A 17,055-nucleotide genomic window follows, 5' to 3' on the forward strand; every position below is an offset into this window, starting at 1 on the left:
CTCTCCCTCCCTCCCTTTCTCTCCCTCTCCCTCCCTCCCTCTCCCTCTCTCCCTCCCCACCTCATTCCCCCTCCCCCTCTTCCTCTCTCTCTCTCTCTCTCTCTCTGTTTCTCCTCCTGCTTTGTATGTGTGTATGTGTACAAGAGCACATGAACGCATGTGCATACCTAAAAGTGCATGTGAAGCCAACCTCAGGTGCCATTCTTTAGAAGGTATTCACCTTGGTTTTTTGAGTCTTATGCTAGCTGACCAGGGAGCCCCGTGGATCTGCCCGCTTACCTGTACCTCCCCAGTGTTAGTATCACAAGCAAGCATTACTCTGCTTAGCTTTCTACATGGGTGTTGAGGGTAGCAGTCAGGTTTCCATGCTTGTGTGGCAAACACTTTCCTGAGTATCTCCCTGGCTGGTTTGCTGCTGTTTGTTATTGATTTTTAGGCAGTCTCCTGTAGGCTAAGCTGGTTTCACACTCACTTTGTAGCAGAGACTGGCCTTGAACTTCTTAATCTTCCTGCTCAAACCTTTCAAGTGTTTTAATTCCAGGTGCCATCTACTGTGGCTGGCAGTGCCTCTGTTTTTCTAGAGTCCAGTGTCCTTATTTCTAATACATGGAACAATCTCACAAGCACACTGGGTTTCCCTAGACCCCGGGGAGATATTCCCTCTCAATTTCCTGTCAACCCAACCCTCCTAGGTGGCACCCGTGATCAGTAAACTTTTCTAACCCAAAAATGTAGCATAAACAAAAAGGCCTTCTTCATGTCCCTGGCCATGCATTATGTAGTGGAAAGACAGGGTCATACAGCCTCTGGAGTGGCTCAGGGGACTCAGAAGAACAGCTTTCTGTCCTGGCCTTGCATTCGTAGAGTCCAGGAGCATGTAGTAGCCATCTGTAAAAGAAAGAGCCAGTGAAGTGAATGTCTGGGATGGTGAAGATGTAGGGACCTGGGTGAAGTTAGAGACCTGGCCGTGGGGAGTTCCAACAGCAGCCTAGAATGAGACACAGGTCGGGGGGTTACATCCACATCACAACTTGCAGAGTGCTTGAACTGATGTTTCTATAGTAAACGCAGCCATCCCAATCTTGTCCCCTGGGTGCTGCTGACTCTTCAGGTTCAGTAGTTATAGCCTCTTTCTTTCCGTGCTGCCCTCCTCCCACTCCCCCCACCAAGACCAGGACACACTCGAGTGAGTCACTCAAGTTGATGACAGTTATCCAGTCTGACCCTGAAAAGTAGGCAGTTCCCACACACACACACACACACACACACACACACACACACACACACTCCAGCCTTCCCTTCGGTATTAAAACAGACAGCCAATCAGTCTGAGCTTCGCTTAGGGACGCAACTAGTAACCAAGGGAAGAGAGCACTGGTTTGCGGGGCGGGGAGAGCGCACACGCATGCGTGCTCTTGTCCAACCACCTTCGGATTCCTGCAAACCTCGAGCTGAGAGAGGCCAAGAAGCCAAGAGAATGAGCCAGTGGTTTCAAATGAAAGGGAAGGGGTTGTTGAAGAACTTTCTAGAAGGTAAGCGTCCCGGAACAGGAGGATGAATGATCATAACAATAAGTAAACTGGGAATGGAAATCACACATCACTTGGTGTTTGACCTCCAAAACTTGCTGGATGCAAGAACTATGTGGTGGTGAGGAGGAGATGGGCACTGTGAAGGAGAGACGAGGAAGGCGTGGATGGCTGAAACAGGATGAGAAAGCCCAGGCAGGAGTACAGGGAGGTGAGAAGCAGGAAGGGGTCATCACCATGGACAGAATGGACAGAAAGGAATGTTGTTTGGCTTAACTGACAGCAATCTTCCTCAGCAGCTCTTATCTGTGTTCCAAACAGTGGCTTCTTCAGGAACCCTGTGTGACATGCAGTCAGGATCTTGCTGACCAGTCCAGGCTGGCCTGAACTCACCATCCTCCTGCCTTATCCTCCCAGGTAGTTGAATTACAGGCAAGCCACGCCATGCCTCTCTCTCTGCTTGCCCCTTTCCTCTCTCGCTGTTCCTTCCATGGGCAGAGAATGGAACCCAGGGCCTTATGCATGCCACACAAGAACTTTACCACTGACCTACATCCCCAGCCCTTATTTTTCATTTGTTTCTAAAACAGGGTCAGTCCCCAGGTTGCACTTGAAATCACTAAGTAGACTAGGCAGTTATTGAACCTCACATCCTCCTGCCTCAGCCTCCTGAGGCCTGGGGTTACAGGCTTATGCCACCATACCTGACTTCTTGCAGGTTTTACACAGCAGTTCTTAACTTCCTGGGCTATTGTACAGGGTGGCTATTCAGTAAGTAATACTGGATGGAGAATGAATGGATGGATGAATGAATGAATGACTACAAGGAAAGACTGTGAGAAGCAAGTGGTACGGGTCTGCTTGGCAGCCATTTTGGCAGTAGAGGGAGCTAGAGAATACTTGACATCATGCTTCTTGCCATGAGCTGAAGGAAGCATAAGACTGCTGGGTTCCTGGCCTGACCTAGGGATGTCATTGTAGGAGATACACAGGTCACTGGAGCCCAGAGATTGTAGGAATATATACAATACTCACTACCAGGGTTAGAGAAGTCTTCAGCAGGCCCCACACCCTGCTTCCCTGTTGATCCCTTCTTCTGGGTCCACTTAGCCCCAGTGGCAGTTGGGACCCAGCTCCAGCCGCAGAGATCATTTAGAGTATCAAAGGTACACATTTGAGACATGCAGACTGAGAGGAGAGAGAAAAAAAAAAAAGAGATGGAGCTGGGGGCGTGGCTCAGTGGTAGAGCCCCTGCCTAGAATCCCCCAGGGAGGGGCTGGGGGCGTGGCTCAGTGGTAGAGGCCCTGCCTAGAATCCCCCAGGGAGGGGCTGGGGGCGTGGCTCAATGAGAGAGCCCCTGCCTAGAATCTCCTAGGGAGGGACTGGGGGCGTGGCTCAGTGATAGAGCACCTGCCTAGACTGCCCCAGGGAGGGGCTGGGGGCGTGGCTCAGTGGTAGAGCACCTGCCTAGACTGCCCCAGGGAGGGGCTGGGGGCGTGGCTCAATGAGAGAGCCCCTGCCTAGAATCCCCCAGGGAGGGGCTGGGGGCGTGGCTCAGTGGTAGAGGCCTTGCCTAGAATCCCCCAGGGAGGAGCTGGGGGCGTGGCTCAGTGGTAGAGCCCCTGCCTAGAATCCCCCAGGGAGGGGCTGGGGGTGTGGCTCAATGGTGGAGCCCCTGCCTAGAATCCCCCAGGGAGGGGCTGGGGGCGTGGCTCAGTGAGAGAGCCCCTGCCTAGAATCCCCCAGGGAGGGGCTGGGGGCGTGGCTCAATGGTGGAGCCCCTGCCTAGAATCCCCCAGGGAGGGGCTGGGGGCGTGGCTCAGTGATAGAGCATTTGCCCAACGCATACAAAGCCCTGGTTTCACCTCGATATCAAAAGGAAGGGGCTGTGTGATTTCTGTCGCAAGAGGAAGCTTAGAAAAAAAATGCCTCAGCCAGAACTCTGAGGCCCACTCTCAAGGCTGCAGTGTGTGCTGGCAAGCTTTGAGGCCAACCTATATCCTACTGCTCAAGAATTCTGCTCTTGGTACAAATTACATACCCTGCCCAGTCTGTCAACTGGGACTTGTCTCTGTGTAAAGCTGTAAATTAAATGATGTTTGTGGAGCATCTAGCCCATGTTCAGCGAGTCTAAGTTCCTTGTATAGGGCTGGATTTTCCCCTCCCAGCCAGCCTAAAAGGAACACTCTGCATATATCAGAGTAGTAGTGTGGGGTAACCCCTGCGATGACTTTACAGTCAGATTTTCAAGGAACCAAAGACTTCTTTTGTTTTAGAGACAGCATGGAATGCAGCCCAGGCTTGCCTCAAAATTGCCATGTAGCCTAGGATAATCTTGAATTTAGGATCCTCCTGCCTCTGCGTCCAGAAAGCTGGGATAAAAGGTGTGCGCCATCACAAGGGAACCGTGCATGCTGGCCAAGTGCTTTACTAAGATACATCTCCCAGCCCACCAAGGGTTTATGGACACACACAGGCTAAGATAGGCCAGCCTGTGGCCATGGGTCCTGGTCAGCCACTGTAGACCAGATAACCATGCTAAAAGGGCACCTCTTACATAGTGACTGCTTAAGAAGCCAGGGGTGTGGGATGAAGTAGCATCAAGAAACCAGAAGCTTCAATTCATGAGAAACCAGGGTCCCGCTTGCTGAGCAGTCTCACCCCTATTTTGGAAAGTTTGACGGGTGTGTGTGTGTGTGTGTGTGAGCAGTCAGGAGGAGGAGAGGCACTTAAGAGGGTCAGGAACTCACTCCGATTGCAGGTACCCCGCCGGATAGAGAGGCCATCCAAAGAGATGTCCAGGTAGGCGGTGTTTCCTCTCATGCCTTCAAACATCAGCTGCGGAATTAGGGACAAAGAGACCCTGATCCTGTGAGCCACATGACTGGCCTCCTTTCTCTGTGACTGCTGGTTTCCATCCTGAACTCAGATGGCTGGGACTCCGGGTCCCCTCTTTTTAAAAAAAGTGCATTCATGTATAACACATCGCACAAGCGTGGGTCAGAGGACACGTTCTGGGAGTTGGTTTTAGCCTTCTACCACATGGGTCCTGGAGATGATCTCAGGTCACCAGGCTTGATGCAAGAAAACTCCATGATGGCCCTCTGAGCTCCCCCTCGGCCTCCCTTCCTAAGCCACCTCCCTTAGATCCCTTCTTCACCAGACTTCCAGGTCTGCTTTTAACCTCACCCAGCTTGGTATATCATGATCTGCTGGTACAGTGACAGTGGTGGGCATCCAAGAGGGACTCTGGGTGTTCACGTGTTTCCAGAGTATATAGGGCCGGAGATGCTTCCGGCCCCTGAACAGCAGCAGTCTGAGCTGGGCGCCCCACGACAGCCCGAACATGTGGAAGGCAAAATGGACGCAAAGGGGACCTTGCTCCCATATGTCGGGGCTACGCAGGCGTGCCACTCCGCCCCGAGGGAAGGTCTTGGGATCCATGTGCAGGTAATACCCCTCTGTGGGGAGACAGAGTGGAAAGGGCTGAGTCTTTGCTGTCTGAGGGAGCCGTCCCATCCACCCCCCGCTCAACTCTGCTTCCAGCAGCCCCCTCCCAACTTTATCCCCTCTCCAAACTTTAGGCTTCCCTCAAACCCCTTACCTCCATTGGGGTACCCCCCAGGGGGGCCAGAAGTGCCAGTCAGGGAGGGTCCAGTAGTCCGAACCCAGTCCCCATCATCTGCAGACATTTGAGACCAGTCACAGAAAGGTCTGGAATTGTCTTCAAAGTCACACTTGGAGAGAATGGCTGGGAAGAAAGAGTCTCTGTGAGGCCTCAGAAAGGGCAGAGGGCAAGGGTTAGGTCACAGAGCCACCCTGGGAGGTGGGGGTCAGCAGGGTCACTAAGTATGGAGAAGGCCGCCGCTAAGAGCTCAGATCCAGAGCAAGAGATGTGGGAGACACAGAACTGGGGGGAGGGGAAGCTGGAAAGTAGAGAGAGTAGATGACAAAGTTGGGGAGCACAAACTAAGGTCCAGGCTAATTCAGAGAGACGGGCTTTGTCTTGGTAAGATGTGTTTAGTTGTGGCAGTTACTGTTATCTTGGTGTGTGCATGCATGTGTGTGTGTGCAGATGTGCATGCATGTAGAAACCAGAGGTCAATATCAGATGGCTTCCTCAATCTCTCTCCACTTTATGTTTTGAGACAGGGTTCACCGATTCAACTATACTGGCTGGCCAAGGAACCCTAGAGATCCTCCTGTGTCTGCCTCTACAGTGCTGGGACTACAGCACCTACCACGGCAAGCTCTTTACATGGATGCTAGAGATGGAACTCAGGTCCTTAAGCTTGTGCAGCAAAGATGCTGTTGAGTTATCTCCCAGCACCCCTGTCTCATGTTCTCATGCAGCCCAAGGTGGCCTTGAACTCCACATCCTCCTGCCTCAGCCTCCTGAGAGCTGGGATTACAGGTGTGCACAACAATACCCAGCCTACTGTTTTGTTATTTTGAGACAATGTGCTCAAAATGCTGCTAGGTAACCCTGGCTAACCAGGACCTTGTGATCCTGCTTTGGCTTCCCAGTGCTGGCTTGGCAAGCCTGTATCATCATATCCAGTGATTGTCATAATTAATTTGAACAGGAATCTCTCAGGTGGAGTGAGGCCCAGTTTTCCCACTGTTCCCTCCACCCTTTCAGTTCAGGCACTGCCCTTTGTGTCTGCATCCCATGTTTATGTGATTGCTGTACCCTGACTAGGAGCCCTGTACTAGGACAGGAGGAGAGTTCACGGTTAGAGCAGGTTGTAAGGAGGGAAAGGAGGCCTGAGCAGGTCTGGTTCCAACTCACAATCCTCCCTCGAAGTGTGCGCCGTCAGCCCCAGGTCTAGAGAGTCCGGTCTCCTTGGGGTTAGTTTGGAAAAAGCAAAGAATGTGACCTTTGTCGTTATTCAAATTATCATTAATACTACGATTATGTTGTGGTTTTTTTTTTTTCTTTTTTCTTTTAAGACAGGGTCTCATGTAACCCAGGCTAGCCTTAAACTCCCCTAAGTGACCAAGGATGACCTTAATTAAGTTCATGATTCTCCTGCCTCCACCTTCTAAGTCCTGGGGTTGCAGGAGTTCACCACCGCATCTGGCTTATTTCTTTTAGAGACAGTCTTTTGATGAGTAGCCTAGGCTAGCCTCAAGTGTTCAATCCTCCTGCCTCCCTCACCTCTAGTGCTAGGTTTATAAGTTTGCACCACCACACCCAGCTCCCCTCCCCACCTTACAAACTCAATAAAAAAAAAAAAAAAAACCTTCCTCTTCCATCAACTTGGGTCAGAATTTCCTACAATTCAACTGCTACTTGTCCAGAGCCCTGCACCCAAGTTCAAGGAATCAAAAACACCTCTCATTCCTTGCCACCTTCTGTCATGAACTCTGGCCTATCAGCTTTGCCTACTGTGGGGTTTTGGAGAGTGTAAATTTTTTGTCTTTCCCTCCCAGCCTGGAATGTCACCTCAATTTCAGGACCTGGGGATGTGAGGCTCTTCCCTATCCTGGCCAATAGGCCGTCTTCTTCCCAGCCCCACTGACGGTCTCCTTACCTCCCTCCTCAGTCTCCTGACTTCAGTTTTGAGTCAGGGTCAACCTGGTAAACCCCCGAACCCTTTATCACTGCTCTCCCCAGTCCAGCTTACCACACAGGGAAAGGCACTTGTTCCTGGCCCCAGGCGGACCCCACTAGCAGCATCAGGGTCCAAACTGGCAGAGCCATGGGGGACCTCGGAGGTGGCCCTCGGGTGGAGAAGAAGATTACAGTGAGGATCCCAGGCCACTTTATAAACACCTGGCCCTCCTCTCTTGTCACCCTTCTGAGGAGGCCATTAAAAAAAAAATCACAGAATTTGAGAAGTCCCTAGGAATATAAAGTTATCAAAGTTGAAAGGGAAAACCCAATAAAAAAAGTTATAGACAGAAATAAAAAGGGAGATAGAAACAGATCCAGGAAGTTCTAACATCAAGCAACAAGTAGTTAGATAAGAAACAACAAAGGAAAAGAAGACCGAGAGATAGAGTCTCGCAGAGCCCAGGCTAGCCTCAGATTCATGATGTAGGCAAGGCTAGCCTTGAAATCCTTGAAGCTTCCACCTCCACATGCTGGGATTATAATCATGGTAGCCACTAAGCAAGCACTAGCGAGGTCTCCCAGAGCTGAGACACTCGGGTCTCTTAATTAAAAGGTACCTAGTGTGCTGGATTCGGAAACCCACAGAAAAGGCTTTGTGAAATTTCAGAATATCAGGGCTGACAGGAAGATGGAAGACCCTTTTAGACAGTAAGGAACAAGTCACATACTAAGGACCGGGGATCCTCATGGCCTCCTCAGTCTCCTCGGTAGCAACCATAGGTTCTAAAGGCAGCAGAACACTAGCTGCAGAATGCTGATGGGAAAATCATTCAAACTTAACATTCTACAACTGTTGAGAGTCACATGAATGGCTGGAAATGAGGGACAGAGAATTGAAGGACATACTTTCTCATAGAGGAAGAAATGCAGGTTGCCAGGAAGCATTGAAAGTGTGTATGTAGAGCCGGGCATCATGGCACACGCCTTTAATCCCAGCACTCAGGAGGCAGAGGCAGGTGGATTTCTGAGTTCGAGGCAAGCCTGGTCTACAAAGTGAGTTCCAGGACATCCAGGGCTACACAGAGAAACCCTGTCTCGAAAAACCAAAAAAAAAAAGAAAGAAAGTATGTATGTGTGTGTCTATGTGCCTATCTGTGTATATGTCTATGTGCCTGTGTGTCTGTGTGTCTATGTGTGTCTATGTGCCTGTCTATGTATATGTCTCTGTGTGTATGTGTCTCTGTTGTGTGTCTGTGTGTGTACCTGTCTGTGTGTATATGTTTATGTGTGTCTGTGCCTGTCTGTGTCTGTGTGTGTATCTATGTGTGTCTGGGTGTATCTTTGTGTGTCTGTGTGTATGCCTCTGTGTTTGTGTGTCTCTGTGTCTATGTCTGTGTTTATCTGTGTGTGTGTCTGTGTGTGTCTGTATTTGTGTGTGTGTGTGTGTGTGTGTGTGTTTGGGTCTGTGTGCATGTAAGTCAGAGGATACCTTTCAGTAATTCTGTCCTTTTACTTCATGGATTCTGAGAATCAAATTCTAACTATTAGATTTGGCAGCAAGTTGAGCCATCTTGTCGACCCCTATTTCTCTAAGACAGAGTCTTATAGCCCAGGTTAGCCTCCAATTGTGACTGGCATGCCACCATGCCAGTTTATGTGGTATTGAGAATCAAACCCTAGGTATCATACTAGGCAAGCTCCCCACCAACTGAGCCACATCCCCAGTCTTTTGTTTTGTTTTTCAGACAGGGTCTGTGTAGTCCAGGCTGGACCTCGTTGTCTAGTCCCAAGCCGCCTTCAAACTTGTGGCAGTTCTCCCATCTCAGCCTCTCAAGTGCTGTGGTCCCAGCTACTCAGCAGACTGAGGCAAGAAGATTGCAAGTTCAAAGGCAGCCTGGGCAACTTATTGCAACCTTGTCATGAAAGAAAACGTCAAAGGAAACCTGAGTGTGGAATTTAGCCAGTGGGGAGTATACAGCTAGTGCGGGTAAGGTTCAGCGATCCTATCCGGGCACCACACATGCTCGCAGATGCACATAGGGGCACACACCTTAAAGATTTATTTGTGTGCAGTATGTGTCCAGGTGAGTGGAGGTGTTCAGAGAGGCCAGAGAAGGCCATCAGATCCCCAGGAACTAGAGTTATAGGTGACTATGAGCTGTTGCACCTGGGGACCGGGGGACAAAACCTAGTCCCTCTGCAGGAGTAGCAAGTACTTTGAACCACCAAACCATCTCTCCAGTCTCCTGTAGTTTTTTAATATTTTGTTAAAATTAATTTTCAAATTAAAAAACACCTAGACTACATATTATGTCTATAACATAGTGACTACATATATATAGTCACAATTATACCAAATATACATGCCTATATGTATATGTGACATATGCAGTGTGTGTGTATGTGTGTGCCTCTGATTTTGTCCGGAGCTCTCCTAGTAGTCTGGGCTAGTAGTAGCCAGTGAGCCCAGGGACCCACCCGTCTCCTTCCCTTCTTGCCATCGCTGGGATTACAGGCACACACCTCCACATTCGTCTTTTTACATGGTTCTAGACATGCAAACCCCGGCCCTCATGTTTACCAGGAAAGCATTCTGCTGGCTGATCTGTTCCAGCAGGACTTCTTTTTGCTGTCTCAGAGGAAGCTCTAGAGTCCATGTTTGTCTTAGTCCAGGGTTTTAAAAAGGAACAGAACTGCTAGAATGAATATATACATACATATATACACATATACATACATACACACATATGCATACATATACATAAATACACATATACACACATATATACATGCATATATAATAACATAATATGCATTCATATATGTGTGTGTGTATATATATATATTTATATTTATATATATATAGATTATCCAGGTAACCTGGCACTGGTTGTCTCATTTCAGAAATCTTTCTGGAATAAGCATCCAACTCTGAGAGTGGAGGAGAGAAGATGTCACCAGTGGACTGAAACCAGGACAGGTCCTGAAGGGCTTTGATCCTGGGTCATTTTTTTCTTCTTTTTTAATTGGGTATTTATTTCATTTACATTTCCAATGCTATCCCAAAACACACTCCCCCACCCACTCCCTCACCCACCCACTCCCACTTCTTGGTCCTGTCATTCCCCGGTACTGAGGCATATAAAGTTTGCACGACCAATGGGCCTCTCTTTCCACTGATGGCCGACTATGCCATTTTCTGATTCATATGCAGCTAGAGTCAAGAGCTCCGGGGTACTGGTTAGTTCATATTGTTGTTCCACCTATAGGATTGCAGATCCCTTTAGCTCCTTGGGTACTTTCTCTAGCTCCTCCATTGGGGGCTCTGTGATCCATCCACTAGCTGACTGTGAGCATCTACTTCTGTGTTTGCCAGGCCCCGGCATAGTCTCACAAGAGACAGCTATATCTGGGTCCTTTCAGCAAAATCTTGCTAGTGAATGCAATGGTGTCAGCGTTTGGAAGCTGATTAGGGGATGGATCCCCAGATATGGCAGTCTCTAGATGGTCCATCCTTTCGTCACAGCTCCAAACTTTGTCTCTGTAACTCCTTCCATGGGTGTTTTGTTCCCAATTCTAAGAAGGGGCAAAGTGTCCACGATCCTGGGCCATTTATAGTCTCATCATTTTTCTAAAACCACCAGGTGGGTCAAGCAAGTGAGATTTTATAGAAGCATATGCGGCTATTTGTCAGCAGGTTGTTAAGGGCAACAACCCTTTGTTTCAGCTGTCCCTCCAGGTCATTCTGTTCTGTAGCAAGTGAAGTCACTCTTGGCAAATAGGCAGTGCTTTAAGTAAATCACTAAATAAATCAGTAAGTCAGTATCCAATAATTGCTCTTTTCTACCTAATTCTACTTTCAGTCTCACACTCGAGAGACCAAGAACCTAGCAATCATCCCGTGCACTGGAATGCTATATCAGTTATCCTGATCAGGCACCAGAGGCCTGGCCTTCACTCTATATTGGAATCGCAAGGAAGATGGTTCTAACATTGGTGAAGGATTGCCGCAGCAGCAGAAATGCAGACTGACCAGCAAGAGTGAGAGCATGCAGGCAAAAAAGCAGTTTTCTTTTCCATGTCCTATTCTGTGTCAGAGGGTGACACCCAGGCAGTGGTGGCGCATGCCTTTTATCCCAATGCTTGTGAGGCAGAGGCAGGTGGATCTATGGGAGTTGAGGCCAGCCTGGTCTACAGAGGGAGATCCAGGACAGCCAGGGCTACACAGAGAAACCTTGTCTCAAGACAAAACAAAACAAACAAAAAACCCTGAACAAATAAACAAAGAAAAAAGAACAAAGACACAAAGAAAGGGAAAAAAGGAGAGAGCAAGCTGGGCACCAGCAGCCATCTGCCTCTGCTCCCTGACTGTGGATGTCATGGGAGCAGCTCCCGCTGCCCCGCCTTCCCCTCCCCCCCCTCGCCCCCGTGACAGACTGTGTTCCCAGAAGTGTGAGCTAAAATAAAGCCTCATCCCCTGAGTTGCTTCTTGTCTGTGTTTGGTTATAGCAATGAGAGATGTGGACAGGATGCTGGCTGATAAATGCTAAGCTCATGGTCAGATGCCAACTGGTTTTCAGTGCGTTTTCTTGCTCTTAAAAGCAAGACAAAAGCCTGGCATGTTAGTGCACGCCTTTAATCCCAGCACTCAGGAAGCAGAGGAGGGCAAATCTCTGTGAGTTCAAGGTAAGCCTGATCTACAGAGTGAGTTCCAAGACAGCCAGTGCTACACAGTGGTGTCTTGTTTCAAAAAATAAGAACAAACAAAGCAACAAATGGTTAAAAGTGCTTGCTGCTCTTAAGGACAAGCAGAGGTCAGTTCCTAGTACCCACATGGGTGCCTCACAACTGCTCATAAATCCAGTTTTAGGGAATCAGACACCCTCTTCTGGCCTACACACACACACAATAAAAATAAAATAAAATAAATCTTTTTAAGAAAAAAATTTCAAAACTAAGCCAGATATAATGGTCCAGGCCTGTACTCCCAGCACCTGGGAAACTGAGGCAGGAAAATTCTAAGTTCCAGGACTGCCTGGGCAATTTAGCCTCTGTCTCAAAAAACCCAAACAACAAAACAAGCCTCCCTCTCAAGTTACAATAGACTCGATATAGAATTAATATTCCAGCTCCAACAACCCAAAAAAGATACCTCAACCTTGCTCTTTCATAGCCACGGGGGTGGCAATGGGATGTCTGTTGTGGAAGTCAAAAAAAAAAAAAAAAAAAACGAAAAAGACTGAAGGGAAGGATCCCAGAGGAAGGAGATTGCTGGCAAAGTTCCCTAACAGTTCCCAACTGCGCCTCAAGAGGGCACTGTAGTCCAGGAACTAAGTTCACCTCCCCCCAAATTCTTTTGAGTCCTCCCCTTTGCTGCCTCCTCCCACCTGAATTATAGACACACACACACACACACACACACACACACACACACATTCACTCCCAGCAAATTCCCTCCAGCCCCCAACTCCTTCAACCTACACATAATTTTTCCTGCAGTGGACTTCGAAGGCTTTCGGGCTGGATTCTAAATGTCTTGTTTTGGGAACAGAATGAAGGACAGCCACATAGGATAATAGCCAGGATTGGGGTCCTGGTACTCTGTGCACCATCTTTGACTGGTCGGCTGTGTGGGTCTCTCTCCTAAGCATGCTTTCCCACATGAAGCACTATGGGAAAGGAATCCAAGGAACGACTTGGAGTCACCCTTGTCCCCTACTGCCATACTTAGCACTTCTCAGTCTATTGACTCTTTCTAGTGGCAAGGAGAAATTCCTAGAGTGATACCCATCGGGACACAAAAGACAGATGGACTCACAAGGGGTTTATGTCCTGAGGTAAGTGACTACGGACATACCTGATCCATTAACCAGGGTTGCCCATTGCCACCAACCCCTAAAGGGGAACCCCTCCGTACTGGCTCCTGTTTCCTCAACGGTGGCCCCAGCTCATTCAGCACTTGTCCTAGCGGGTTGGCAGCTGCCCACTGAGAGACAGCCTTGAATGGAGCCTGCTTATTGACTGGCGTGGGCAGGCATTGTGGCCTCAAGCCCAGAGGGGTCAAGAGGTCAGCCAGGCCATGCGAGGCAGCACGTAGGGCCCAACCCCCTCCACCTCTGGTTTCCCAGATCTGATGCCTTGTTACCAGATGGGGTGAGGTAGAACTAGGAGAGTTGTGTGGTGTGTACAGTCATGAAGAGAGACAAGCCAGGAGTCTGGTTGGTGATTTCAGTTGTTGCCAGTGGTATTTTTTAAAGACACAAAACTTCAAACCCTTTCCCTCCCATGAACGCTGAGAGTCAGCGGCCATTCTGTCTATGGCTCCACGACTCTCTGTTGTCCAGTGCAGGGCTCGTGCTGTCTGGGGAAACCCCCATGAGATCTAAAGAATTCATGTCTTGCCCCTAAATTCTCCAGGTCCTGTATTCTTCATAGATCCCACAAAGATTGGACCCCAAAGCTTGTCCTGTGAGGGGTGGGGAGAGGGGATTGGTTACAGTTCTGGCAGGGCACTAGTTGAGTTTAGACATCTCTGTCCCTGAGGTCTAAGTCGGTCTCTGGGAGCCATGGACATAGTTCAGTTAATAGAGTGCTTGCCTAGCATGCAGGAAGCCCCAGCTTCCATCTCTAACACCCCATAAACGGGGACAGGGTGCCTGTAATCTCAGCACTTGAGAACCAGAAGCAGAAAGATCAGGAATTCAATGCTGTCCTTTAACTACACAGCGAGTTCCAGGCCAGCCTGGGCTATGTGAGACCTTCCTGTTTCAAAAAAAAAAAAAAAAAAAAAAACAAACTAAACAAATCCGAGCTGATTCTGAGGCTCTTCTGCTCTGGGGCCTCGGGCTTGTCCAGCGACATCTTTAGATTTCAGAATGGAGCTCTGGGAAGTTCTTCTGTCCCCCAAGATATCACTGCTGGTGCTGGAGTGTCCATGGGACAGACTGGTAAGAAGGTGACGACCCGTTTGATGAGGGTTGGGAGTGGTGGAGGGTTGGCATGACACGGTGACGGGGAGCAAGTTGGTGGGTCCACCACGGTGGCAGCAGCATGTCACCTGTCCCCTCTCCTGCAGACCTCTCCCGTGTACAGCTTCAGTTTCCCCCGGAGGAAGTTGGTGTAGACCCGGAAGAGCTTGCAGAAAGTATCCACTGTGAGTGTTCGGAGTGGAGCAGGTGGGGTGGTATCTGGAGGCGACATCAATTCCTTCTGTCAAGAGAGAATAGGATGTCACTGGAGTGTGGAGGACTACAGATAAGATGTAACCTGGTCCAGAATGGGAGGGGTGTGTGCAGAGGTGCGTCTTCTTCAGGCAGTCTCCACATTATTACTTTTTTTTTTTTGGATATGTGGATGTGAATGTATGCAGGTGCCCGGGGCATCCAGAATACACCCTTAGATTCCCTAGAGAGGGATGTAAAGGCAGCTATGAGGCACCCGATATGTGTGCTGGGTATTGAACCCTGCAAGAGCAGCAAGCGCTCCTAATCCCTGAGCCATGTCTCCAGCCCTGCGTCTAATGTTTCGAGACAGCATCTCTCTTAGAGCTCCTGGAGCTCACTGATCCAGACTGGCTGACCAGTGAGTCCCAGGAGTCCTTGCGAGTCTGCCTCCCCAGCTCTGGGATCATGTGTACCTTCCACCTCATCTCATTTTCTTTTTTTTTTTTAAATGGAAGTGCTGGAGATCGAACTTGGCTCCTCACACTTGTGCAGCCAGCATGCCATCCCCTGATTCATCTCCCCAGCCTGAGCTGTCCGTATCCTTTGTTTTAAATTTGTTATTACATTAATTCACTTAGAGGACTTTCACCTTGTGGGTCCCAGGGCATCAGGCTTAGCAGCACGTTCATTTCCCCACCGAGCTATCTCCCTGGCTCAGACCTCAGTGTTCTTTAACAGTTCTTGGTGCATCCTGTAGAAGGGCAAGTAGCAGGGTCCACAGGCAGTCACACTCACCTGAGCTCCCAGCACTCGAAGCAGTGAAGTGAGGCTACGTAGACCACTGATGGCTTTGTCTATATGAAGCTGAAGGGTCTCTGATGACTGGGAGGAATTGGCTAGCAGGGCCTGGGCCTGCAGGATGGCTTCTGAGAGCAGGGACAGGCCTTGCCAAACTTCTATGGCCTGTTCTTCCACCTAGGGGAGGCAAAGACTTAGAAACAGCCAACCAGAGTCATTCCCTATCCTCCCTGGCTATTATACAGGACTGAAAGAAGGAACAGAAAAGCAAGCAGTAAGGTTTACTGAATGAATGAATGAATGAATGAATGAATGAATGAATGAATTATGAACCATTGTCTCTGATGCTTTCTCCCACACTATAAAGATGTGAAAATGAGACCCACTAACCTCTAGGAACCAGGGGTGGAGAGGGTGGGGGCATGGATGGGCGGTCAGACAGACAGACAGACAGATGGGGACAACAGGACAGGGACCAGACACAATGCAACTCACCTCCATTCTTTTCCAAGCATAGAAGTTGACTTTGGTATCTGGGACTGTAATATTTTCACTCAGTCTGGGACCTTCTGCACAACCCATCTAAAAGACACAGCCCCAGGTCAAAATGTCCACAAAAGGCCATCAGACACCCTGTCTTTGAATTTTACCAGCATGCTTTGGGAACCACCAGCTTTGTCATTCTTTATTTTAGACATAGTTTCATGTAACCCAGGTTGGTCTCACACTTGATCACCTTGAATTTCTGATCCTTCTACCACCACCTCCCAAGCACTGGGATTGTAGGTTTATGCCACCCAAAATGTTTTGTGCAGTACTTGGAATCGAACCTAGGGCGTCTTGCACACTATGCATGCTCTTTACCAACTGGGCCACATCCCCTGCCCAGTTTTATCATTCTTGTCGGGGGATGAAAGAGGTTTAAGGTTAAACATCTTATCTTGTCCCTAAAGGTGGTTCCAGGAAGGAACCCACATTCCCAGATCCCTGAGAACCAGTTTCTTTCTTTTGTGGGGCCAGGGAGCTTACCGTGACATTTTCTGCCTCCTTGGCCTCTAAGATGTACCTCTCCAGAACTCGACTGTCGCAGATGAGGCGTGGGGGAGCACAGAGGACTGGGAGGCCCAGAGGAATCAGTAGCAAGGAAAGTAAAAGCAGCCGGGTGGGACGTTCTGGAAGACAGGCTGAGTGTGAGGCCGAGAGGGGAGGGGGCCGTGGCACTGCAGGGGCCGGTTGGCTCAGCGAGACCCCTCTGCCCTTATAGTCTCTGCTGACCCCGACCTTGCAATTGCTTAGGCTCTGCCTGAGTGGCCTTCATTCAATCCCTCCGCGCTGCACACCCCACCCCCCAAGCGACCGGCATCCACTTCTCGGCCAAACTTCACTGTGGGTGCGCGCCAGAGGCTGGCAGATCCTGGGAAGCAGGGACTCCTGGACGCAGGTAATTCTTTTAGCAGCCTTCCACTCACAGAGCAGCGCCTCATCTCCCCCAAATCCTAAATTTTGTCCCTGTTCTGGATCCCCCCCGCCTTTTTTGTCATTCACAGGGGGCTCCCCAAACCCCTTAGTGCACGTGGAGGCTGCCCCACCCCCCCTCTTCCTTGATTCTTGGAGAGTCGCAGGTCCTTGAACACGGTCGGTTTCCTGGCCAATAGCTTTAAATGTAAATCCTTACTCAAACAGGAGCCCTGGAGGTCACAGGTCCCTAGCCTGTGAGTAACTCACCGGGCACCCCCATCTCCGCGCCTAGCTGCCGGAGCTCCTTAGCGACCCGGGGCTGGGCCAGTGTCCACGCTGCAAGTCTTCATCCTTGGAAGTTCTGTAGGGCCAGATCACCCCACTAGCCTGGAAGAAAGTGGTCACTGTCCAGGGGGCGCGGGCAGAGTGAGGACGCGGTGGCCCTGGCCAAGGGTCCGTTCGGGAACACAGTGAGACACAGCCACCGGCCAGGGTTGGTCCGGGGACACTGTGGCTCCGGCCGGGGGTCGGGGATGTTATCAGCATG

At 49.7% G+C, this 17,055-nt stretch overlaps 2 protein-coding genes across 3 annotated transcripts in view; both read right to left on the reverse strand.

Annotated features, from left to right (window-relative positions):
• The window catches only part of Zan (zonadhesin), a 97,692-nt gene extending 89,852 nt beyond the window's left edge, over nucleotides 1–7,840 (reverse strand). Inside the window, exons 1-8 of the mRNA XM_021163424.1 lie at nucleotides 7,818–7,840; nucleotides 7,160–7,256; nucleotides 6,322–6,374; nucleotides 5,134–5,280; nucleotides 4,719–4,990; nucleotides 4,280–4,367; nucleotides 2,565–2,717; nucleotides 724–888 (exon numbers count right to left, since the gene is read on the reverse strand). Coding sequence (XP_021019083.1) covers nucleotides 724–888; nucleotides 2,565–2,717; nucleotides 4,280–4,367; nucleotides 4,719–4,990; nucleotides 5,134–5,280; nucleotides 6,322–6,374; nucleotides 7,160–7,236 — 955 coding nt within the window. The 5' untranslated portion in view covers nucleotides 7,237–7,256; nucleotides 7,818–7,840. The remainder of the gene's footprint in view (nucleotides 1–723; nucleotides 889–2,564; nucleotides 2,718–4,279; nucleotides 4,368–4,718; nucleotides 4,991–5,133; nucleotides 5,281–6,321; nucleotides 6,375–7,159; nucleotides 7,257–7,817) is intronic.
• A 6,237-nt stretch (nucleotides 7,841–14,077) lies between these two features.
• Nucleotides 14,078–16,853, reverse strand: Epo (erythropoietin). 2 transcript variants are annotated; one of them, XM_021163900.1, is made up of 5 exons: nucleotides 16,776–16,853; nucleotides 16,080–16,222; nucleotides 15,546–15,632; nucleotides 15,048–15,227; nucleotides 14,078–14,295 (listed from the first exon to the last, which is right to left on the reverse strand). In XM_021163900.1, the coding sequence occupies exons 1-5, from the start codon at nucleotides 16,786–16,788 to the stop codon at nucleotides 14,143–14,145; spliced, it is 576 nt and encodes a 191-aa protein (XP_021019559.1). In that variant the 5' UTR covers nucleotides 16,789–16,853; the 3' UTR covers nucleotides 14,078–14,142. The 2 variants fall into 2 exon arrangements, with proteins under 2 accessions (XP_021019559.1, XP_021019558.1); XM_021163899.1 differs by having other exon boundaries at nucleotides 14,078–14,298.
• Between the last annotated feature and the right edge of the window lie 202 nt (nucleotides 16,854–17,055).

The sequence above is a fragment of the Mus caroli genome, chromosome 5 (assembly GCF_900094665.2).
Source record: "Mus caroli chromosome 5, CAROLI_EIJ_v1.1, whole genome shotgun sequence".
In the NCBI taxonomy this organism is placed as follows: Eukaryota; Metazoa; Chordata; class Mammalia; order Rodentia; family Muridae; genus Mus; species Mus caroli.